Genomic DNA, 26,307 nt, shown 5'->3' with positions numbered 1-26,307 from the left:
TACAGCTGATGTGGCATCTTAAAATTCTGTAGCAAAAAGAGTTACTGTATAAAACTTTACTGTGATTACTATACATGAGTACCCACCAGTTCTATTTCAAGTTACACCGTTTTAAATTGTGTAGAAGCCAACATTTCTGTGCATACAGTGCATTCAGCCATTAATGTCAAATAAGCACTTTGACATTGCTTGCATATTGGTACCTTGAAGCAGGTTTTAAAAGAATTTAAGTCTGCTTTGGTGTTGGTGAAAGGATCTGCATAGACTGGTCCGATGGCAGAGAATGACACATTCATTTTCCTCCAGGTGGATGTTGCCTTTTTACTGCCATCATCATTGTAGCCCACCCCAATCTCGCCACCCAAGCACTCTCTATTTACCTCAACTTCCGTCCTCTTAACTGCTATGGAGAACGAATGAGAGTTTAAGCCACATAAGATCCTTCTCTTTTGGAGCACTCCTCTTTGGCAATGCAAGCAGAGCTGATGCAGCTCTATCTTTTGAAAGGGCTATAGGAAATACTTTGTGATATAGAATAACATCCCTGCATTAATTATTTTCCTTGGTGCCAAAATTCCCCAGTGTCTAAAGGCTTTTATCTGCCAACCTGTGGGATACAGCTGAAGCAAACACGTGCCTGGGGACCATTGAACCTGTCAACATCTTGAGAAAGCTGCACTTATTCCAGGCAGATTTTAGTATTATAAGTTATAATAGTGATTGCATAGGTAATCACTGCTTAGATGAATAACAATGTAATTTACATGCAGATTTTTATACATATAATGTAAATAAAAGCTTATTAAATACATTTTAGCATTTAGCTTTGTATTGTTCAAACAATCCCCAAACCAAAAACAAAATGGAGTAATGAGGGGAGAGTTAAAATTGGAAGTACTGTAAAACAAGCCATTGGACAAAATTGAGCTGGATTTTCTCTGTTTTGATTTCAACCCTATGACTTGTACCAAGTTTGGATGAGAACAGCTTAAGATGTGAACTTTTCCTTGGTGCTCATCATGAGTAACATTATTTAAAAGGTGTCTCGCCTCACAAGGCATATTTTGGGAAGTCATCAATGAACATCACAACTGATGTTCAATTCAGTTGCAAATGGAACAATCCATAGCTGTGTGCAGCAACACCAACATACTGTCCAGATACTGCGTTGGCACTTGTGGCACAGATATTGCTTGTCCAAATCAGGCAATGAATATCCAACAAGTCAGTCACTCAACTCTTAAACTTCAATGGCATCTGCATTGCCACGCTTACTACCATCAATATCCAAGGAGACTAGAAGGTCAACTAAGAGCCACAAAATCTTTTGGCAACTGGTCTCCTTTATCCAATTCCTTTACAACAACCATAAGTCATATCACCAGTGTAATGGAATACTCTCCCATCTGCCTGGGTGAATGCACCTCCAATAACAAGCTGAACAAATACATGATAATGTAATTATTAAACATTCATTTTCTCCATTGAGTTCATAGTATTGCAGTTTTTACCAACTACAAATGTACTACATTAATCAACCTGGCTATTCCAACACCACAAAAGGACAAGAACAGTAAATGCACAGGAGTAACCACCAACTGCAATTTCCACTTCAAAGTTGTACACAGGCCTGACTTAGCAATATAATTGCTAGTTCATTATTGGCACTAGGTCTAAATCCCTATAACTCACTACCCAACTCTTCTGTTGGAGTACCTTCAGCAGGTCAAGGCAGTGACTCCCTCCCACTATCGCAAGGGAAAATTTGAGATGGACAATATCTTGATCTTAACCCCCCCCCAATACCAAAAATTTTAAAAAAAGCCAAGGATAAGTCAGGTCCTTGCCACTTCCTAAAATTAGTATGCATTCAGTTTTTAAACTCTCATATTAGGGGGCATTTACATATGCAGTAAACCATCCTGCTGCAGAGTCTCAATCCAAAATGTCAGTTTATCTAGCGGTATGTTTTTGCAAGTTATTAAAGTATAATAAACCTTACAGCTTAGCGTTTCCTCCTAATTTAAGGTTGGATTGAAAGCAAGATTCTGTAGGTTTCCTTTTGGAAATATGGACTAAAAACAAAATGCTGGAAAAGATCAGAAAATATTCTGTTCAAAAATATTGCTGGCATTTGAAGTCAGTGAATTTTCATCCATATCTGGTTCTCATGTACTCCCTGACCCAAGTATTTAAGAACATAGAACAGTACAACAGAGTCCAGCCATTCAGCCCACCATGTGCCAACCTTCAAATGTACTGTAAGATCAACAGAACCCTTCCCTCCCGCATAACCCTACATTTTATTTAATTCATGTGCCTATCCTAAATATCCCTGATGTATATACCTCTACCACCCTGGCAGCATGTTCCACACACATACTGTTTATTAAAAAAAAACTACTGTCATCAACCCCTCCTCCCCCCCCCGCCATAATCTCAAAATTATGCACCCTCATATTAGCCATATTTACCTTGTGGAAAATGTCCACTCTATTATGCCTCTTATCGCCTTGTGCACCTCTCAAATCACCTCCTCCTCCAATCCAAAGAGAAAAGCCCTAGCTCATTCAGCCTATCCTTATAAGACATGCTCTCAATCCAGGCAGCACCCTGGTAATCTCTTCTGCGCTGTCTCAAAATCCTCCACATCTTTATTATGAGGACAAGAGCTGGACACAATTCTCCAAGTAAGGTCTAACCAGTGTTTTTAAATTTAAAGCTGCAACATTACTTCACAGCTCTTGAACTCCATCACACCAAATAACAAAGAACAACACTCCATATCCCTTCTTAACTGTGCTATCAATTTGCAAAACAACTTTGAAGAGCCTAAAGATGTGGACCCAAGATTTTTTTTCTCCAAACTGCTAAGAATCCTACCATTAATTAATCTTGTTCACCACCTTCAAGTTTGATTTCCAAAAATTGTATCATTTCATACGTCCATATTCAACTCCATCTGCCACTTCAGTCCAGCTCTTCATCCTCTCAATGTCCAATGTAACCCACACAATCTTCTACACTACATACACCACCAACTTTTCCACAAACTTACAAACCCACCCTTCCATTTCCTCATCCAAATTATTTATATATGTAAAAAGTTCAAAAAATAGGAATCCCAGAACATAGCCCTGCAGACCACCACTGGTCACTGATTTTATGTAGAATCAACCACCACTCTCTCCCTGCTGTGGTTGAGCTAACTAGGAATCCATGCAGCCAAGTTCCCTGCATCCATTGCCTCATGACTTTCTGAATGAGTCAACACGGAGGAAACCTTTTGACCGTACCAAAATTCATATACACAACATCCACTGCACTACCTTCAATTTGTTCTGTCACTACTATAACCTATTCCTCACAAAGCCATGCCTAATATCCCTAATAAGACGATGCTGCTCCAAATACTCATAAATCCTATCTCCAAGAGTTTGCCCACTACTGATATAAGACTCACTTGTCTATAATCCCCAATTATCCCTGTAACCTTTCTTGAGCAAAGGCATTTCTAGCATTTTCTGTTTTCATTCATGATTTTAAAGTTGCGGAATCCAAACACATTCAGACTTGCGCAGTGGCACCCATCATTCAGCACATGCTGGTCTTCTAGCAGTTCTACATAAAATCAGATACACAGAAGCAATGTTGCAAATAATTCTGTTATTACAGTTCTGGCTAAAATTTACTGATGGAAATACTACTCCATTAAATTCTTTATTTGTCAAATTGCATACATGAATTTCAAAAACATACAAAATATACAAAGCAAAATGAAAAAAACTATAACAAGGCAGTTGGCAGGCAATGACACAAGATTGCTCAATTTTCTTTCTATTCAAACTTCATTGCAGACAGGCTGGGCACTACAAAATACTCCATTCATATCCAGCACACACACTCAATTAGTAACAGCTTACCAGTACTCCACACCACATAATCCATTAAATGTTAGAAGTTTAATGAGACTTATAAAAGTGATAGGAAAAGTTTAAAATAGACTTTGCACTTTTTTCCAGCATATTCTTGATTTAGTCTGGCTCCGAGTAACTTTAAGTAGGCTTAAGTTATTTGCATTTTTTGCATCTTAACATATGTTGTGTTTTTTTACACTGATTTAAGGCTTCAGAAATAAGCAATGATAAATGTTAGTAAATTGAAAGAAATTCTATTCTTCTACACCATTTAACATAGCCAAAATTATTGTCATTAATACAGTCAAGAATAATGTTCTTGGTGAATTTAATGTATCTTAACAAGAAAACTTTAATTTCAATCTTCTTTCTATCAAACACAACCAAAATTAAGACTTAAAAACGTGCACCGCCCGCACAACATACTGTCGACAGATGGGGCATTCATTCATGCGCTTTCCACATTTAGTGCAGGTAACCATGTGACCACACTCCAGCAGAACACAGTCTATCACGGCATCCATACAGATCCTGCACAGATTCTCATCACTCCCTAGCTGCATCTTTTCTTCAACTGAAAAGTAAACAGACGAAAGATTACCATGGAAAGCATAAACAATACAGAAAGTACAAATTGATGTTGGTTTCACAATTTATAGCAGCATAACTTCCACGTCTCACTAAAGATGTACAATGTTATCTTGATACATTTAGTCTTAAGTCATTTAAGCCCAAGCATTTACTGTACTGGCATGCAATTTCACAAATTTATCAACAATATGGAAATTAATTACTTCAATGGTTCAAATCCAACTATGCAAATCCAGTATTTACAAAAACTTCAATTCTCCAGGGAAGATTATGCAAGTTAGCTAAATTTACAAGTTTGATATCTGGAATATCAGTTGTTAAATGTACCTACTTAAAACAAAAACAAATAACTGAAATCTCAATGCATATGAAAATTTTTATAAATAAAAATTAACTTGCATTGAAAATTTCCACATTTTTCCCCTCAGTAACTATGATCCCATGAAGACTCTTGATCGTTCTGTCAGTGCAACAGCTCAAAACTCCAGGAAATCATTGTCTCCAGAGTATAGCCTGATTTCCTGGCATGTCAGAGCTCCAATAAAACTAACAATGGAAAATGTGGCTATTTCCTCATAACAAGAGCGACACTTCATTTTTTGATATCATGGACGTTGACTTATACAGAGATCCTGGGATTAAAGAAAAACTCAACCAGGATCTCATGATATAAGAATAGTTACATTTTTAAAACGTTAAAATTCAGAATGTATTTTTATATTAATTTGTAAGTACCCCGATCAAAATATTAGAAAATAACTGATTTATAGATGCCAAAAATACTACTTGCCGGTAGCTTCAGCTTGATTATTTCCATCTTCCACTGCAACAAAAAAAATTAGAAAGTCACATTTTGAATTGTTAATAGGTTTACAAAAATATTTTGCAAAATTTACAAACTTACAATATTTGCGATTTTCTTCCATTTCTTTGAATAACCTGATCACTCTTTCCACTAATTCCCATTTTTCACAACAGCCTGAATAACTGACAAAGTTGCGAGCCAGTATTTCCTTCAGCTGACGAACTGTCAATGCTTCAACCTCATCAGTACTGGATAGATCTGATAGCGAGACTCGTGTATTTTTAGGTTGATTGTTGTCACTTGTCCTATATGCCTGCAACAAAAATAGTGTAGAATCATAATCAGGTTTAATATCACTGGTATTTGTTTTGAAATTTGTTCTTCTGCAGCAGCAGCACAGTTCAATACATAATAAAAACTACAAATTACAAGAAAACAAGATATTAAAAATAAATGAGCACAAAAAACAAAAGTGAGGTGTTGTACATGGATTCATTGGCCATTCAGAAATCTAATGGCAGAGGAGAAGCTGTTCCTAAAACATCGAGTGTGCATCTTCAGGTGCTCCTGTAATTCCTCCTTGATGGTAGCAGTGAGAAAAGGGTATGCCCTTTTTGATGGGGCTCATTAATGTTGGATGCCACCTTTTTGAGGCATTACTTTTTGAAGATGTCCTCGATGCAGGTGCCCATGATGGAGATGGCTGAATTTGCAGATTTTTCTCATCCTGTGCAGTGGCCCTTCCATACCAGATGGTGATGCAACCAGTTAGATTGTTTTCCATGGTACATCAATAGAAATTGGCTAGTGTGCTTGGTGACATACCAAGTCTTCTCAAACTCCTAATGAAATATAGCCCCTGTCATGCCTTCTTTGTATTGTATCAATATGTTAGGCTCAGGACAGATCTTCAGAGATGTTGACACCCAGGAACTTTAAACTGCTCACCCTTTCTACTGCTGATCCCTCAAAGAGGATTGGTGTGTATTACCTCGACTTCCCCTTCCCGAAGTCCACAATCAATTCCTTCATCTCACAGACAATGAGTGCAAGGTTGTTGATGCGACATCACACAAACACCTGATCTATCTCAATCCCGTACGCCTCTTCATCACCATCTGAAATTACTCCAACAGTAGCTGTATTATTGCAGGAGAGTTGATTGTCAGCAATGGGATGTTATTTCTGATTTGCACTGACTATGGTCTCCTGATGAGCAAGTCAAGGATCCAGTTGCAGAAAGAACAGAGGCCCAGGTTTTGGAGCTTGATTAATAATGAAGCTATGATGGCATTGAATGCCAAGCTACAAGCAATAAACAGCAGTCTGAAGTAGGTGTTTCTATTGCCCAGGAACTGGAAGCTGCTCATCCTTTCCACCGCTAACTGGTGTGTGTTATCCCAACTTCGCCTTTCTGAAACCCACAATCATTTTCTTGGTTTAGCTGATGTTGAGTACAAGATTGCTGCAGCAACACCACCCAACCTATCTCACTTCTACCATACATACAACTGGGACTAATGGAGTATCAAAGTAAGGTTTTGACCCCAGCCAGTGTACTGCAAATGGTTTTGAGTCACCATATTTGAGGAATGACATGTTTGTATTTATTCACTAGGTTGATGCATGAAAGATTGCCCAAAACTCACTGCATTATAGAAGGAGACATGATCTTATGAAACAAAATTCTTGGGGGAGGGGGGTGAGAGTGGATACTTCGTAAGGGTATTGCAAAAGTGGGGGCACTATTTCTGAATAAGATTTGCACATTTCAGACATAACTGAGGAGAAATTTATTTCTTCAAGGTATTGTGAATCTTTGGAAATCTCTTATCACCAAAACCAGACACTTAATATATTATGACAAATTTAGTATAAAACTACTATGATAGACTTTTAAACTACAAGGGAGTCAAGACATAAGTAAAGAGTACAAAAATTATGTTGAAAATAAGACTAAATCAATCTTCTGAATCAGTCAGTGATGAATCTGTGGAATTTGTTGTTACAGATAGCTGTTGAGGCCAAGTCATTGGGTATATTTAAGGCAAGTTGATAATTTTTTAAAAAATATTTTCCTTTGCCGTTCCCAATTTTGCATATTGGAGGCTCTATAGTTGACAAACTTAACTGGAGTTGAAAATATGACTTCAAGTCAACCAACTCAAAAAAAAATTCAGCAATGTACTTCAAAAAACAGATCTTAAAAAACTCATCGATTTTCAATGAGGAAACAAAATTAGGCCTCCTTTGGGCTCTGGGGGTCTCCACTGGCGGTTTTCAGAAGTGAACATCCAAAGTGTAATGCTAATCCTAACTTACATGCAAGATTTCAGATTTCTAGGTTATTTCATTACCCAGCTATACATGCGACAGATGATATACACGTAACTCATGCAGAGTTCATATAGTAATTTTCCATAACATGAAGCTGTGTCATTATGTAGCAAATGAGAGTTGAAAAGACAAAACTTTTTCTCTCACCCACCTCCCTCCCCCTCCCCAACACAGAATGAAAAATTTCTCAGATTTTTGGAGTGAATTTGGGAAAATGGCAAGGGCAAACTTCCATTACCTGAACAGCATTAATGAAGGGTGTGCTGTATCTTTCAATTAGAGTAACAGGCACTTAATTGAAACACATTTATCACTCTGCTTACAACCAAAAATATTCAATAAAGATATAGATGGAGAAAAATTTATAGGTAACAATTTCTACCTTGAAGTGTTAAAAACCCATTTTCACTTCCTTACCTACTTTTTTAACATTAGAACTAAAAGTATTTATTTCAATGAATCCATCTTCTCCCAGAAAAAGGGGATCCCAAGAGATGCATGTTTCACACATTAATAATGCTGCAGTCCTTTTTGGGAGATAAAAGATTAGCATTCCTCTTTCTAATCTTGGTAACTTGGTTGAACCAAATCTGGCAAGGGTATCACTGTATTGTACTGCTCTAAAGGTAACTCATGACAGATAAATGAAACTGCAAAGATCAATTAAAAGAATATTAAACAGGTAAAATCCTGAGGGAATATACTATGGTGAGTAAACATGTGAAGAACCCTGTCACAGTACTGAAGATCAACACTTCAAAACTAAGCATGCACCAGCCAAGCTTCAGTAATAGTTACAACATTGAAAGTAACTTAGATTTGTCCTGTTCACAAAATCCGAGTTATGTCCTTCACGAGGAAATCTGCAGATGCTGGAAATTCAAGCTACACACACAAAATGCTGGTGGAATGCAGCAGGCCACCAGAGTTATGTCCTTTCCATCTACCTCTCAAATTGTTGAAAGATGTCATCAGCTATGCTAGTTGGTGGCATTTACACCCTCATTAACCTGTTCGCCCATCCCAGTTTGAGATATACCAGCACCACTGTCTAGGGACTGCTTCGTGGCCCAAAAAACTGAATTCCAAAAAGCAGGAGAGAGTGACTGCCTTTGAAGATAGCATCAAACTGTACTAGCAAAATGAAGTCAACAAGTATCAAGGTACAAAAATGATTGTGATTAACTTGATGCATTAGGTTAAGTGCAGTTGCATAGATATAGTTGTTTTGTCAGTCACAAAAGATTTCACTCTTTTGTTCAAAATAATGTTTACTGGTGAACCACAAGGATTCAGTAAAAACCTTATTCCTGATTGTTTCAAGGACCTGCCAACAAACTTAGAGGTTGCACTCTTTGTTAACCAGTCAGGAGAGTTCTTTGGTCAAGCCTTGATCCAATTTCTTATGTTTCCTGGGATCTTGGAGCAACAGAGTGGTAGATGGCTTGGAAGCGTTGTATTAGAAGGCTCCTGAAAAGCATATTGGATCTTACCAGCTAATGATGAATTCAGTGGCAATCAGCACCCATCATAGTTCTTGTGATGTCAGTTCCCAAGCCAACATGTTGAGAATTTAGGGCGGTGCAGTGTTTTGAACTTTGGCATTTCCAGATCTTTTGACATCCAATCGCAAAAAACAATTTAGTATTTTTGGCAAGGAAACACCCACTGGAATTAGCCTTTTCTACTCCCTCTTTACCACCACTACTATTCAGAGGAAGACCCACACCAACTCTTCCATTAAAAGCATAGAACTATACTACACTCAAATGCTGACCAGGTTCCTAACTGAGTAACTCCTATTAAGTCCCAAGAAGAAGGATCCATTTGATAACCCTTAAGGAGCGTAATGTGGACTGAGACTGACACAAAAGAGCTTTTATTTATTCTTCCTCAGCACTAAGTGTTGAAGCACTGACAACCTTGGTAACTTACTAGTCAACTTGAGTCTGAGTCATGAAACAACCAGTAACTTTAGTTGGTAGTTCCAACATCCAAATCTTTATGATGATTAAAAACATTACCGTGAAAGTGCTTCTTATGTTTATACTGCTATCTAATAGAAAATGTAACTTCTGCTCCTTTTAGTCATTGTTCCTCCCTGGTCTACCTTATTTCTCATGCTGTGATGTTGATGGAATGCCAGGGGTTCTCTGGGGTCCATGGAAACTCTCCTTAATGGTATTGTCCATGGCATAAAAAAAAGGTTGGGAACTTCTGCTCTTATGCATCAATTGCTGACCTACATTCCAATATTTGTGCATTAAAGGCTGCATATCTGATTTTTGTGTTTTGAACTGCAGTTTAGGGATGTTTCTGAGATTAGTCAGTCAGCTGGGCTAAGTGAGACACCCAACATCACAAGTGAAGGACACGTACAGTCGCAATCTTTCTCACCCTATTTTCTTTTAGCTATCTTGTCCTACATTGGCAACCTGCCAGAATTGCCTCCAAATACTAAAAGGGATAAGAAACATTTTCAACTTTGCCTGTCTTCATATCACAATGACATTAATCATTAACTCTAACCAAGCCAATGTTTGTACTATGAAAATAATCATAAAGGAACCTGTGCAGATGACTTTACCTCTTAAAATGCACATAAATATCAGATTTATCATTAATAGCAAGAAAATAAAATCATTAAATCAACCAGGACCTGATCAGCCTATGCCACCATCATCCATCTAGCTTGATACAGAAGAAAACAGTATTTGTCCTACCTGGATAGTCTTCTTGTCCAGAAATCAAATACTGACAAAGCTATCCTGCATAAAGTCAGATGTGCAAATTCTGCCTATGGGAAGCGAATGCACCACATTTTCAATAATCATGATCTCCAAACTACAATTAAGTTCTGGGCACAATGTTATGACCACATCAACACTTCTTAATAAATTCAAAGTGGTTTTTGAATCAAGACCTTGGAACAATATATCAATGCTGCCTCTGACAATCAGAATCACACAGAAGGACCACATAAGTGCCCATTTTTTTGTCCAAAGAATACTCATATTGACACCATGGTTCTTTAACATCTGTTCCACTGAGCCAGTAATTGTGCACATATATCAAATGAGACCATTTACAAACAAGTTCTGTGCAAGGTTAATCAAGACAAAAAGAACCTCAGAAGCCAAAAGCAGCATTACAGAGATACTTTGAAAATAATAAAGAATAGTTACTAAATAATATTGAAATTTAGTAGATTCAAATAACACAGAAAATACACAGGGATCGTCAGAATCTGGAGAAATTTAGCTTCTCAGGGATTTTCACCTAAGCTACATGCATATCATACTTCAATCAACAGTCTTTAGAGCATGGTCATTGATGCAAAATCCAAATCTATTACCTGATTTTGTTCTGCTTCAGATCTTCTATCCCTTTGAAATGATGCTTCTTCTCTCCCCTGTTAAGAATGAGAAGTTAATGATTTGTATCCCATTTGATTATTTCTAAAAATTATTTTATAATATGCTAGTGGCATCAGCACCAGACTTCGAGGTGAGTGCTCCTGAGTTTAAATTCAGCAGGCTCCTTGCACACTTTCCATCCGTGCTATGTTGAGCGTCCAGCAAGCAATTTGGCATCATAAAAAAAACAGACAAAATGCTAAAGAAACAGCAAGGTTGCCACCCCATGCACCACAGGCCACGGAGAGGAATAACAAATTCTCTAACCGGAAAGTAATGTCACCAAAGCTAAACTGGCAAATAAGACTAGACTAGCTTGAGGATACAGACTGCACAACACAAATGTTACAACTCTAAAGTAGACCAAAACAAGATTCAGGATTTATAAAAAGAAACTTTATCAATACTATGAAGTAGAAAGAGATGAGCATCCAGTCATCAACATTTACTATGATGCCTTGAAAGGAAAGGAGCCTTCACCAGAATTAGGTTTATTATCACTGTTCTATTAGATGCAAATTTTGTCATTTCGCAGTACAATGCAAAGGCACAAAATTACTAAAATTACAAATACATAAGTAATGCAAAATAAAAAGGATCAAGGCAGTGCTCATGGACCAGACAGATTAAACAGTATAAATATGAGATCATAGCCCATTTAACTACCAGACTTAAGTTGTGCACAGTAAAACACAGGACACGTTTATCTAACATCCTGAGTTCTTCCAATCTCAAAAATCGTTAATTAAAATAGAACAATAATTTGTTTGCATTAAACCTTATTTTTGGAATAAATTAAATTTCAAAAACTCTTTCAAAGATGGAACAAATTTTGTAAAATGAATGAGAATTTATAGACACTAATAAAGCAGAACAAAGAAACAATGAAAAATCAGGATACACCAGAGAACAGGGAAGACAGACATCTTCTATTCTCCTATTTTACAGTATTTTCAATCTCTGCCATAGTTTATGAAAAAGAATGTTACCTTGAAGATCATAGGTGCAGAGGAGATATACAAGGATGTTGCCTGGATTGGGGAGCATGCCTTATGAGAATAGGTTGAGTGAACTCGCCCTTTTCTCCTTGGAGCAAAGGAGGATGAGAGGTGCACAAGATAATGAGAGGCATTGATCGTGTGGATAGTCAGTCTTTTTCCAAGGGCTGAAATGGTTGACACAAGAGGACACAGGTTTAAGGTGCTGGGGAGTAGGTACAGAGTAGATGTCAGGGGTAAGTTTTTTTACCCAGAGTGGTGAGTGCATGGAATGGGCTGCCGGCAACAGTGGTGTAGGCAGATGCGATAGTGTCTTTTAAGAGGCTTTTAGATAGGTACATGGAGCTTAGTAAAATAGAGAGCTATAGGAAGCCTAGTAAATTCTAAGGTAGGGACATGTTCGGCACAACTTTGTGGGCCGAAGGGCCTTTATTGTGCTGTAGGTTTTCTATGTTTTCTAACAAATAACCCCACAAGTTTCAGCTACAAATAAAGTTATCTGTGAAATAAAATGGTAATTAAATGCTTACCCTTCTGTGTTTACATGGGAAGCAAAATTGTAAAGAATGCTGCCCATGACTTTTCTTATAAAATCTGCTGTTCAAATTATAGGTTGTTTACATTTCCAGGTTCTGAAAAAGATTAACCTGTAAATTCAGTAAGTTTAGAGATTGATAAAGCTCCAAGCACTCCAGACCAACATTCCAGTCAGCCTGCAGACTAGATTCTGGTCCTGGCCTCACTCTGAACATGCACTCGAGACTCCCAGCTCACATTTTAGATTAATGAGAGAGCCAGGCAGCAAATAATCAGAATTTTCAAACAATTGGATGCCACATTATCAATGTTTTACTATACATAACATTTACCATTCACCAGAAGGACCACACAGATACACAGGGTTACAGACTCAACCAGCTCCATCACGAGCACAACCCTCTTCCCCACAAGAACAGCTTCAAGAGGCAGTGCATCAGGGTGACATCCATCAGTTAAGGAGCTTCACCATCCCGGACATGATCTCTATGTGATACTACGACCAGGGAGGTGGCACAGGAGCCTGAAGACCCATACACAATGATTTATAAATGGTTTCCTGCCATCACCTTTCAGAAAAGTCCATTGACACTACCTCATTATTACTTTTTCCTGCACTATTATTTTCGTAGTTTATAGATATTTATATCTTGGTACTATACTGCTGCCCTAAAGAATAAATTCATGTCATGTCAGTGACAATACATCTGATTCTGATTATTCATCACATGACTTAGCAACATCCAAAATGGCAGTAAGGAATGAATAATAACTGCTGTACATTAGTGTCATGCACAGCCCTAGGAAATGTGCTTTAAATTGATCAAGAATAAAATTAATGGGGAAAACGCTAAATTAAAAAACAGATGGATGCTTAAATATCACCCAATTTCAGCAAACTAAAACATTTTTGAAAGAACAAAAAGCACATTCTCAAAGTTGTTTCTTTGTCAAGTTAATTGTGGGAAAGAAAAGCAATGAAATACCTGGTGCATTCTTGATGTCCCTGAGCTTGGTCTTTGACTGGACGAAATCCCCTGAGGTGGTGGTGCTGCAGAGGCTGAGGTGGCAGTAGTAGTGGCAGTATAAAATTGCGAACCCTGCGATCTCTGCAAGCGTACACTCTCTGTGTCTGCACCATCAGCACCTGATCTATGGTTGCTCAATACAAGCTGCACCAAATCCTCCTTCTCGCAACAAGTGTCTATGGGTATGTTTCTCAAACTAAGGTACTGACGTAGATCTTTCACCTTTAACTTCATCAGCTCATCATGTTGAAAAGAAGTTTGTTGTAGCAATTCACACGTACAACATCTCCGTAGATTTTCTTGCATCACTGAACAAAATGTACAGAAATTTCTCTTGCAATCCTTACATGTATACTAGTGAAGAAAAAAAAATGCTATTAGGCAGTATATATAACCAGCAGACGGTGAAATAAGTTCATTGCTATTTAAAACCAAATTTTTCCTTCATTAAGATGAAGAGGAAATTTAACAGTGAAGCTCAAAAATTAGACAGATTTCCTACAGGGGTAAAGAAAAAAAAAATCCTCTTATCAATAAGAATCCAGGAAGTTAATGGGGATATAGGGTGAATAAAGTGACATTAGCACAGATGCATTTGTTGGGATGAAATGCCCATTTCTATGATTTAAAAGTAATTTATCCAGTTAGTAAATATTGAAATGTCCACTGACCAGTAAGTTAACTATTGTGTAAAAGTACATTATCCCCACATACAATGCATTGTATTCGATGATATATATGATTAAATGACAAGATATCTTTTTAAATGATTTTGAAATACTTCAAATGCCAATTTCTCTGAACAATAAATCCATATTCCTTAAATTATTTTTTTTTACTATGTACACAAGGCACAGAGCCTTGAAAAAGTGTTCAGCCCCACCACTATTTACACATCTTATTGTCTTTATCTAGAAATATATTGAAGTGGGATTTTTTTGAGCTAATCTACAAAATAGTTCATGTCAAATCATAAGAAAAATTCCACAACCTGTCAACAATTTACTAAAAATTAAAAAACAAAATTGAGAGGCTGAAAAAGTATTCATCCCCTTTGTAATTACTATGCTAACTTTCCTCCTGAACAATATATGACCTTACCAACTTACCCAATTCATTGATGTAGAAAATTAGATGTAAAAATTATCAGTGAATTCACAAGAGTAAATAACCCCTCTCTGCAAGGTCTAACAGTATGGTCGATTTTCAATAGACCAAACTAAATCAAGGACAAAAGAGCATTCAAGACAAGACAGGGAAATTATAATAGAGAAACATAAATCTGGGGAGGCCTTGCACACAAAGGGTGCTTATGGAGGAGTGGCAAAGCAGCAGCAGCCCTGGCTAAAAAAAAAACATCCTTGCCTGTGAAGACTTGGCAAAGCATCCAGTTTGAGATGACAAAAATGTCAGGTTGTACAGGCAGTTCAAAAACTCAACTCCAACAAGGAAGTTACAGGCTATTGTCTGCAGTGATTGTTTACCAGAACATCTGTGATTAATAAAATATTTACATGTTTTCTGTTTTATTTGTGAGTTGAGTTTTAGAAACACCTGTATGACGTGGAATTTTTGCAGTGTGAACTGAAGTCTCTACTGGACAGGATGATTACAATGAAGTACGTACAGGCCAAATTGAGGCCACGTTGCCTGGGCTGGAGAGAAGGGAATGAGCCAAAGCATGGCAATTGCTGGAGCGTCCTTGGAGGTAGGTTGACGCACCAGAACCGAGGCAACCAAAGGAAAGGCGGAGTCAAGGTGGAGCCTGGGCCGGAGAGTGAAGAAAAACCCAAGGTTTGATTGATTTAAGCGCCGAGCTGAATTGAAAAGGTCAGGTACAGGCTGAATTGGGTGGCTGGGCTCATGTCAGAGGGCATATCAAAGTAATAGGACAAGGGTTTGAAAGCAAGGAAAGATCTGAGGTTTGGTCAATTTAAGAGCCAGGCCAGATTGAAAAGATCAGGGTGTCAGGGCTGGAGGTGAGGGATGGGCCGGTTCAGCTTGCTGCTCTACAAGGTTTACTTGTTTCTGAACTGTACTTCAGCTCACAGCTCAACGTGGCTTACTCATCTCTGCACTGAGCTGATGCTGCGGCCTGCAACGGGCTTCTGAATCAGCTGTGGTATCACTTTTATGAACTTCAGTTCTGAATGCTATTTGCTTACTTTTATTGTTTGTATAATTTGAAAACAGTTAGACATTAAAGTAGGTCATATACAGTTGGCATAGATCACAGCATTATTTATTGTATACTACTCACATATGGCCTTATATCCAACTTTATACTCAAACCTTATGCTTTCTCTGATTTAGTGCAAGAATACTAAATTATGCCCAAGATATAAAAATATTACCCAATATACCTTCTTCCTATAACGAGTAAATGGCTGACCACAATCTTCGCAGACTAGATCTGGAACTTCAGTCGATGGGGATGGATATGAGGAATACCCTGTGCTGTGGGCAAATCTGAATGGACCTGCACCTCCACCGAAAGGAGGCTGCTGGCCGCGCACAGTTCCAGTACCCATTACTTCATTTAGTAAACCACAACATGAAGCCCACATCGATGTGGCCCCAGCCTACGAAAACAGAAAAAGAATCATACTTTACTTAAGTACATTGCTTGCCTTAGAACGTAGCTAACAACATACTGTTCAGCAAAATCTATAGTTCAAAAACCTCAAAATTGGACACATTAATTAGATGATATCAGAAATAAAGAAAGCACAAGATGTGAAGAATGGAAATGTATGACATATTTCACTTAATCTGGAAACCTTAGGAACTGGACGAAGAAAAATAAATGTAGTAAAAAAGCAAATCAAAATTTGCAACTTAAGGTTGTTCAATTTTTCCCTCTTTTACAATGACATACTTTTGCTTCCAGAATAGTCAATGTAGTAAAACTCCAATAATAGAGCACCAATGGAACCTTGGATTTTCTAGACTAGTAATACTGAAACTTAGTTACAATTTCTTTGTGTTACAGTAATATAATAAATTTTGCAGCAAGCTAGGCAGCTTAAAAGGGATTGGGAAATATACACTCAAATCTAGGTTTCAGCTGCAAACCTACTTTCTAAGCCCTATTTCAGACCCCAATCTTAACTTTGGCCACACATCCAATCCATAGTCTAAACCCCACCTGGCAGCACTCCAGGCCCCCAGCTTTCTCTGTACATCTCATATGCACTCTTAACCCTTTCCCCAAAGCTCACATTCTGGACCAGATCCTGAACAATAAGGATCTCTGAATAATCATACGCCAGGTTATTGGAGTGTTGAACAGTCATCTAGAAAACATTGATTTGTAATGCACAATATTGACCATTCTTTTATAGTCATATTTCAGGGAACAGGCTCTTTAGCCTAATTGATCCATGCTGACCAAGACTGCCATCTAAATTAGTCCCATTTCCCCGTGTTTAGCCCGTATCCCTCTCAACTTTTCCTATTCATGAACTGTCCATGCTCCTTTTAAATGTTGCTAATGTACCTACCTCAGCCATCCTGTGGCAGCTTATTCCAAATATCAATATCCTCTGGGTGAAAGAGTTGTCACTTAGGTTCCCATTAAATCTCTCTTATCTCATCCTAAGCCCATGCTCACTAGGTCTCAATTTCCCAAACTGGGAAAAAAAACACTCTGCACATTAACCTCTGTTACTCATGATTTTTGTTTCATCTCTGTAACATAACCCCTCATTCTCTTGTGCTCAAACAAGACCAGCCCCAATCTCCTCAATCTCTCTCATAACTCAGCCCTCGAGTCCCAGTGACATCTTCATGACTCACCTCTGTACTCTTTCCAGCCTCATGGTATCTCTTTCCTACATCAGTGAACACAATACAGTATTCCAGTTCAGCTCCACCAATATACAACTGCAACTTACATCCCAGCTTCTATATTCATGCCTTGAATGAAAGCTAACATTGATTTTATAAGTACCATTGAGAGTATCCTGACCAGCTGGATCACTGTCTGGTAAGGGAATTGAAAAGGCATCTGACCACACGTCCTCAAAAAGGACTGTGAGGACTGCTGAGAGAATCGGCTGGGTTTCTCTTTCACCTATTAGAGATATTGATCAGGAGCGCTGCATACACAGGGCCTTAGCATTATCAATTATCTTTCCCATCCATCCAACAGACTCTTTGACCCCACCCCCAACCATCAGGCAGGAGGTATTACAGCATTAGGACGAGAATTGTCCAGGCCATAAGACTGCCAAACAATCTGCCACAACCCAAGTCTCAACACGTGATGTGCCTGTAATGTTATACTATTCACTTATTAACTTGTATCGTCTATGCACCTTATTATTTGTTAATTGATTGTGGTAATATTACTTTATGTGTAATGTGTGTAAGTTATATGGACACTGTTTTGTACCTTGGTGCAGAGGAATTTTGTCTCGTTTGGCAGTGTATATATATGGTTGAATGTCAATAAACTTCAACATGAACTTCACATCTTCACTACACTGTCTACTGCAACAGCACTCTCAGAAAATCATCTACTTGCATTCCTCAATCTCTCCATTCTACAATACTCTGCAAGGTCCTACATTTGACTGTCAAAGTATTACCCTGATTTGTTGCCTTTCCAAAAGCAACACCCTGCACTTATCTAAAGTAAATTCCATTTGGAATTCCTCAGCCCACTTACTCATCTGATCCAATCCACATAACCATCTTCATTTTCTATGATACCACCTATTCTAAATGTCATCTGCAGACTTACTAACCATGCATTCTATATTCTCACCCAACTCATTAATATACAACACAAATGGCAATGGGCCCAACACCTAGGAAACAGCACTAGTCACAAGCCTCACAGACAACCTTCCCCCATCAACTTCTGCTTCTACCATCAAGCCAGCCATGTGTCCAGTTAGCAAGCTCTCCCTGGATCCCTTACAAGTTAACTTTCCATATTAGCCTACCCTGTGGAATCTTATCACAGGCCTTACTAAAGTCCATATCTACCATAACAATTACAGCATGGAAACAGGCCATCTCGGCCCTTCTAGTCCATGCCGAACGCTTACTCTCAGCTAGTCCCATCTTGCCCTCATTGGATATTATTTTTTAAAAACTTAATCAAATTCATGAGACATGATCTGCCACACACATCTGCTAATCAGTCACTGCTTTTCTAAATGCTTATCTCTCAGCATACCATGCTGTAATTTTCCCACCACTGATGTTAGGTTCACCAACCTGCAGCTGCCTGGCTTGTCCTTGCAGCCATTCGTAAATAAAGATATGATATCAGTTGCTCTTTAACCTTCTGGTATTTTACCCAAGGCTAAAGAGAATGCAGACATCTCTGAAATAACCTTACAATTTCAAATGCAACTTCCCTGTCCTAGGAAACATTTGATCAAGCTATGGATATTTATCCTAAACACAGATGCTAGAAATCTTGAGTAAGATGCACAACATTCTGGAGGAACTCAGGAAGTCATGCAGCATCTATGGAGCAGAGAAAATTTCAGGCTGACACCCTTCATCAGTACTGGAAAGAGAGGGAGCAGAACCCAAAATAAGGTAGAGTGGAAAAACGTGTACAAGCTGGCAGGTGATAGATGAACCCAGGAGAAGGGAAAGGTGGGTGGGCGTGGGATGAAGTAAGGAGGTGGGAGGTAATAGGTGAAAGAGATAACCGGTTGGAAAATGAGTTTAAAAGGAAAGGATGGTGGGCAATGGAAGAAAGGGAAGGAGGAAGAGAATAGTGAGGCTAGAATGGGTAGATAAGGAAAAGGGACATGATGAGAGCAGAACTAGAATGGGGCATAGAAAAAGAGAAAACAAGAGGGGTAGGAGAAATTAATGCAAGTTCACAAAATCTATGACATTTGATGTATTTATCCACCTTTTATGCCTTAAGATTGACAGCATTTCCTCTTTTGCAATATATTCCAATACATCACTATTCATTTTCCATAATTCCTCAGCTTCAGGCAGTTTCCATGGTTAAAACAGATAAGCACTATTTATTTAATACTTTTCCCATCTCCCTTGGTCCACACATAAAGGACCACAATGATCCTTCCTAGTTACCCTTTTGTTCTTAATATAGCTGTAAAACCTCCTGTACCATATTTGTTAAAACTATCACATAACCTCTTTTTCCCTCCTGTTCCCATTTTGGGTGTAGATCTCTTACTTTCCTCAAAGAATTTGTTTGATCGTGGATGCCTGCACCTAACAGAAACTTTTCTTTCTCCTAACCAGTGCGCCAATACCCTTATCATTCAGGGTTTGTTAATCCTGCCAATTTTGCCCTGTCTAGGCAATCTTTTCATTAAAACTATCCAGATCCGATACAAATCTGAAAGACTGACTACCTGAAATTGTCAAATTCAGCACTGAATCCTGGGAGTTGTAACATGCCTAGCCAGGAGTTGAAATATATTCAGCATATTTAGACTTCTTTGGAAGACTGGAAGAAGCCAAAAATTGATTCAAAGGGGAAGTAGGTGAAGAATTAAAGTCCAAGATAAATGGAAGCTTTGGATCACCTTGGTATTCTAGACAAAGCAGTCATACAATCTGCAATCTGTTTCACCAGTTCAAGGGACACAATAATATGCACATCAAATGCATGTGCATAAAACCAACTAGTGAATAAATGCTTGACTTGAAGGAAATGCCTAGCTCCCAGGATAGTGGACAGAGGTAAAAGGTAGACTTTTCATTCCCTGCAGTTGTATGGGAAATGACCACAAGAAGGGAGAGTGCATGTTGATGGAGATCGATTTGTGAACTAGGGAATTACAGAAAGAATAGACCCTTCAGTATTCTGAAAGCTGAACAGCATAACTATATAGTGGTGACAGCATTGAAAGTGTCACATGATCCATTAATTATGGAGTTTGGTTGGGTGGAAGACAAGGGTGCCCTTTCCTTGCTCTGGATAGAAGGGAAAATCAGGTTCAGGAAGCATGAAGTGGCTAGAGGTATTCAGGGCAATTTCAATTATTAATCATTCTTTTCAAAAATTAGGCAGATTTTCAGGATAGATATTGGGACCTACTGCTTTCTGGCATTGTATCCAGTATTATACAACTGTATAATTTTAAAGGCAAGTGTACTGGAATATCTAATAACTTTCTTGATTCAGCAAGTGTGCTGGTAGGTTTATTTACTTCAATGTTTCAGTTGTTATCTGGTTTAGAAGCATTTATAGTTAATGTATACAAGAAAACTCCACTTTGCTCATAGATGACAAGGTAAAATGACAAGACATAACAACACGTCTTTGAGACTACCATGGATTTTTTTTTCCAAATTGAGAGCTAATCAGCCAGCTGACTTAAAACAGTCTCCTAAAACAGACTCACCAGCGTCAAAACTGAATTTCTTTCGGACTCAAAACAATCCCTGCCATTTTAAAAATGTGACTGAAATGCCAGTAAAGTTCTGCAGTTTATTTTGTCTTTCAAAAGAATTTTTGCTTTGCATATTTTTTTTAAATACAGTATAACTTTTTCATAGGCCTAATAACAATACAGTGCTGTCTAGCAATATCTGCTCCATAACATACTGCTTCTGAAAATCCTTCATGCTCTTTCATACTACAAAAAAAAGAGAATAAATGTATTGAGTGTGTTCATTGAATCTATCAAATAGTCCAAGAACACAGGAAAGTAATAGTCAAGGATGAAGTGTTATTCAGTCTGTTTTGATTAATACCACATACATGACATCAGATTCCTTCTTCTCCAGCCATTGACCTTTCCACCCACCTGGCTTCACCTATCACCTTCCAGCTAGCCTCCTTCCCCTCTCCCTCCACCTTTTTATTATTCTGGTGTCTTCCCCCTTTTTGAAGAAGGGTCTTGGCCTGAAACGTCAACAGTTTATTTATTTCAATAGATGCTGGCTGATCTGCTGAGTTCTTCCAGCATTTTGGTTGTGTTGCTTTGAACTTCCAGTATCTGCAGAATCTCTTCTGTAGACATTTGAGGCCCACGTCTCAAGATATTTATTCAATTACCTTCACCTCCCCTTTCAGTTGAAAGATAAAACCATACAGCCATAAGAAAGAGGAGCAGAATTAGTCAATTTGGTCCATTTAGAGTCTGCTCCACCATTTCATCATGGCTGATCCATTTCCCTCTCAGTCCCAATCTCCTGCCTTCTCCCCGTAATCTGCCATGCCCTGACTAATCGAGAGTCTATCAACCTCTGCCTTAAATATACCCAATGACATGGCTTCCACAGATGTGCTCAATGGTGGAGTCAGCTTTACCTGTGATGAACTGGGCTGTATCCACTATCTTGATCCTGTTGAGGATGCTGGTTATCCATCATTAATTATGGAATTTCCCTGTAACTAACATATTACCGTTCCCCTTTTGGACATACTCTAGTTATCCACCCAAAAGCCTTTACACTTATTTTCACAGGCAGCATTCACACAATACCACTAAATAGGTTCCACGTCTATGGATACTAATTTGCTTCTCACAAGCTCATTTTATTTGCTACATTTGTATTCTGACCTCCCTCTTGTTATGACAAAAAGGTGCAAATTGTCACTCCAGTTTAATTATTTTGAGACATAGATTCAAGATAGACATGTGCTAGAGAAATTCAGTATACTTTACCACCTGGCTAAGTAACATGGGATGTTAAGATCTGATTTCTGACATTATGTATGTGATCAGAAAATAGTAAGTCAATCCTACTATTTTAAAACAGCAGTGAAAACAGCAGTTGAAAGCAACTGACACAAAATGACAGTTCATATGAACTAGACAAAAGATAGACTTGTTGTATAAACCAAACATCCTTCTGACCAAATTCCGATCTTTATACTCCGCTTAAAAAAAGGTTTCAGTTTAAAATATTCCTAATTAAATCTAATTTCATTTTAGTAGCTTGCTTGGACTGCGCATTACTAATTATTGTGGGCAACAGTTTTAACATTTCCCTTTTACTATTCACAAGAAAAATATCAGCTGTAGTAGACTTGAAAAACCTTCGTAGATCATGGAAGCCGGGGTTGGATCATATCAAAAATGAAATACTGTACATTTAAGGCTATACGTGCCTACATGACGGTCGGCATCATAAAGTTATTCCATTAGAAAAAGACACACACAAGGTAGTCAGCATTGTATACATGTCAGAAAACAGGCATTAACATCCCACATTATTTACTCCTCGATCTTCCATTCTCATAATTTTTTTTCCCCTCTCTGGAGTCCAGTGCAGTGAGCAGTTTGAGGGAGAGGCGGAAGAGATGGGGTCCAAGCTGACCAAAGTCCGAGGACGTGAAGTTTACCAATCTCCAGGGATACGTGCGTCCTCTTATAGACACGAGAGAGGGGAAAAAACACACAAACTCAGGCCTGAAACTGACGGGAAAGAATTCTCCCTCTCCCGCCATCGCTTTGAATAACTTAAGCAGGTACCACACTTCATTTAATCTAGATTTCAAAACCGAAGTACAGCCACCCCGCCCACTTATATTTTCCCTGCCCACGGTCGCCAATTCCACAATTAACGGGGGTCCGAGGATACTGCTGGATCGACTTCAGGAGCTTCCTTCCGTCTGCGCACAGTTGCCCCGCGACGGTGGTTAATGAGCAACACGACCACAGGAAAACGACAGGCAGCCGCAGCCGCCGCAAAGCGCAAGCAGAACAGGTACCTTCATGACAGTTCTTGTGCCTTAAGGCCCCGACTGAAAGCTACAGCAACATATTATCGGACCCGTCACCGCCGCCGACAGCCCTGCGGGGCGAACTCAAGCTCGGCGTCCGTTACACGGCCCGTGCTGCCCGCGACGCTCGCTCCAACCGAGTCACGCCTGATTGACCTTCACCGCAGCCAATCGGCAGGCAGAGCTCCAAACCACAGGAAGTGACGTCCGCCGGCTCGCCGTTGTTCGGTGGGCGGGGAGAGAAGGCGAGGGTGCCTCGGAAATCTGAGGATGGCGGCGAGCCGTTCTCATTCCCACCGCTGCCGCTCAGGTCTTTTCCAACCACACTCTGCTTGAATCTGGCGCTGACATCGATGTCGAAGAAACGTCATAGCATGGCGGAATTTTAATTAGCATTGTGATGCTATTATTTTAATGATATTTAAAATTCTATTAAAATAATTATTTTAAATTGTACAATATTATGTTTAACCATGCAAACTAAACTTTCCAAAAGTTAATTTTATTTGTATTCTGAAATCCATAAGGAATTAGAATTTTAAAATTTAAAAATATTTTTAAAGATTATGTAGTATTGACTTCATAATTAAATTTTCAAATCATACAAGGATAACATCCTAGGTGGATTATTCAAGATTAGCTTAAGCGAATACGATGAATTCCTTGATTCGTTTGAAGACTGCTATACAGTACTGCACTGTGTCGAAGTAGAGGACTCACGACAGTAACTACAACATTTGTCAAAATATGGATATGCAAAAGTCTTTCAAGCAGACAGTTTGACAATATTATTGCTGCAAAATAGGTGACAAACCAGAGATTAATTAGGAAGCTATGTCAATGATCAATTTATATGAAATCCTAAATTTTATATGAAATGAGTTTGAGATCATTGAGAGCTTCAAGTTCGTACTTGAACATCACCAATAAATTATGCTGGTTCAACCACACAGACACGAACAACAAATTTCACAACACATGTCAGTGATAGACAGACAGACAGACATACTTTATTGATCCGGAGGTTTCGTTACAGCTGCACCAACCAAGAATAGTGAAGAAATATAGCAATATAAAACCATAAATAATTAAATAATAATAAGTTAATCATGCCAAGTGGAAATAAGTCCAGGATCAGCCTATTGGCTGATACTATTGGCTATTCTGATACTAGACCAAGAAAGCAAACCAGCACCTCTACTTACTCAGAAGATTAAGGTAATTTAGCAGTCACCATTGATCCTTACCAATTTTTATAAATGCACTATAGAAAAATCTGACAACACTTTTCTCTCCTTTGGAAAAGCATCCAACTTAAAGACCATCTGACCCTGGACCTTCTCTTTCTCCTCTCTTTCATCAGGCAGCAGATACAAATGCACGGAAACGTGCATCATTGGCTCAAGCTTAGCTTCTATCCCACTGTTATACTACTGATTGGATCTCTTGTACAATAAAGATTAACTCCTGATCTTGCTGTGTACTCTATCATGGACCTTGAACCTTAATGTCTACCTGCTCTGCTCTTTCACATTACATTGTGTTACTTTTTCTCCTTGTACTACTCAATGTTCTGATGTTTTTGAAATAACCTGTGTGGCATGACAAAGTTTTTTTTTTGCCGTATCTCAATATATCTAATAACGAATTACTAACTGATCTGTTAACCAAGAGCATTCCTCGCCACTGCACTAAACCTTTCTCTTTTTAATAGTGCTATATCACCCACTTTTTCTTTCCTTCCCAAATGTTAAATTCCATATAATATTTAGTTCCACTTATAACTATTAACTGCTCACTTCTGTTGCGCCTGTAGTTGTACAGTATTTTAACCTTTTTTTCCCGGCTCCTTAAGCTTGGCTTGTAGTAAACCTCTCTCCCCGTCCATCCCATCTGTACAGATATGGATGACAATACCCTTCTCTTTCATGGTGTTCTGTAGCCATTCAGTGGCATCTGCAAACCTGGAATTGAGAGTCAATATGCCACCCCGACGTTATGTCTAAGGCTACAGAAACACTTTCCACCTAACTCCCGAATACTCAATTATTATTTGCTCTGTCACTCTTCTTCCTTTATGAAAGATTGAGAATAACTCAGACCTCTGGCTACCTACTCTACCTACTCCATCTAGTCTATCTGCTGATGACTAATACCCTCTCTGCTCAAATTTAAGTTGCGGCGTGATCACTTTAACACATAACTATGAATGAGCCACAGTGACTGACAATTCAGGCCCAAAATGCTTAAACTTAAGCGACTGCAGCAGAAGATCGTTTCTGCACATGTGGTTGTCTGCAAACATTGGAAGCATGCATTCAACATGACGCAGAAAATGCATTCTATGCAGCCAAGCCGTGCCGCTGTTCCTCGTCACACTAAACAATCTGCAAGTTATAAAAGTGACGAAGACTCACCACCCACTTGCACAGTTAAACTGAAAGCCAATGTCGAGATTCTCCCGAAGTTCCTACTCACCGGAGCCTCCACTCTGGAGACCACTGCAATTAAAGAACTGCGCCGTAGAAACATCTTATCTTCCCAATTTAAACTGCACAAGTAGCCGTTGGTGAATCAATTTCAAACTGCACGGGGTTCAGCTAATTCACTTTTCCTGTGGAGCACCTTTCAGCTGTCATCTCTCTATTGAAACTGCTTGATCAGCTGGCCATTTCCCACAGCTCTTTATTTGCACTTCAGCCTTCCATGCCTTTTTCTCTCACTAAATGCCCACATTAATATATCAACCAGAAATGTCTCTCCCAATTCTGACAGGTTTTTGTATCTCTTGCACGTGTTGTGTGACTTGCAGAGTGTTTTCACCGTTTTCTATTGTTCACATTGCCAATATCTCCAATTTCTTTTTATTAATCTTCAGTAGTATTTGCCCAGGCGTTCAGAGCCACGGTCCCCCTTTCAATGCGCATGCGTACTCTGTGCGACGTCTGCGGCAGACCGGGTTTAGCCATTGGAGTCGATGATCGAGCGAATCG

At 38.7% G+C, this 26,307-nt stretch overlaps 1 protein-coding gene across 2 annotated transcripts; it reads right to left on the bottom strand.

The window, feature by feature from the left end:
• Window positions 1-3,707: 3,707 nt before the first annotated feature.
• rnf34a (ring finger protein 34a) lies at window positions 3,708-26,202 on the bottom strand. Of its 2 annotated transcripts, none has more exons than XM_059988192.1 (7): window positions 25,793-26,202; window positions 15,993-16,211; window positions 13,588-13,983; window positions 11,006-11,062; window positions 5,413-5,626; window positions 5,299-5,331; window positions 3,708-4,491 (listed from the first exon to the last, which is right to left on the bottom strand). In XM_059988192.1, exons 1-7 carry the CDS (start codon window positions 25,844-25,846, stop codon window positions 4,307-4,309), a joined length of 1,158 nt encoding a protein of 385 aa, XP_059844175.1. In that variant the 5' UTR covers window positions 25,847-26,202; the 3' UTR covers window positions 3,708-4,306. The 2 variants fall into 2 exon arrangements, with proteins under 2 accessions (XP_059844175.1, XP_059844176.1); XM_059988193.1 differs by lacking the exon at window positions 25,793-26,202 and adding an exon at window positions 23,303-23,756.
• Window positions 26,203-26,307: the final 105 nt, after the last annotated feature.

The sequence above is a fragment of the Hypanus sabinus genome, chromosome 13 (assembly GCF_030144855.1).
Source record: "Hypanus sabinus isolate sHypSab1 chromosome 13, sHypSab1.hap1, whole genome shotgun sequence".
Classification (NCBI taxonomy): Eukaryota; Metazoa; Chordata; class Chondrichthyes; order Myliobatiformes; family Dasyatidae; genus Hypanus; species Hypanus sabinus.
This window is presented reverse-complemented; position numbering and strand designations above follow the sequence as displayed.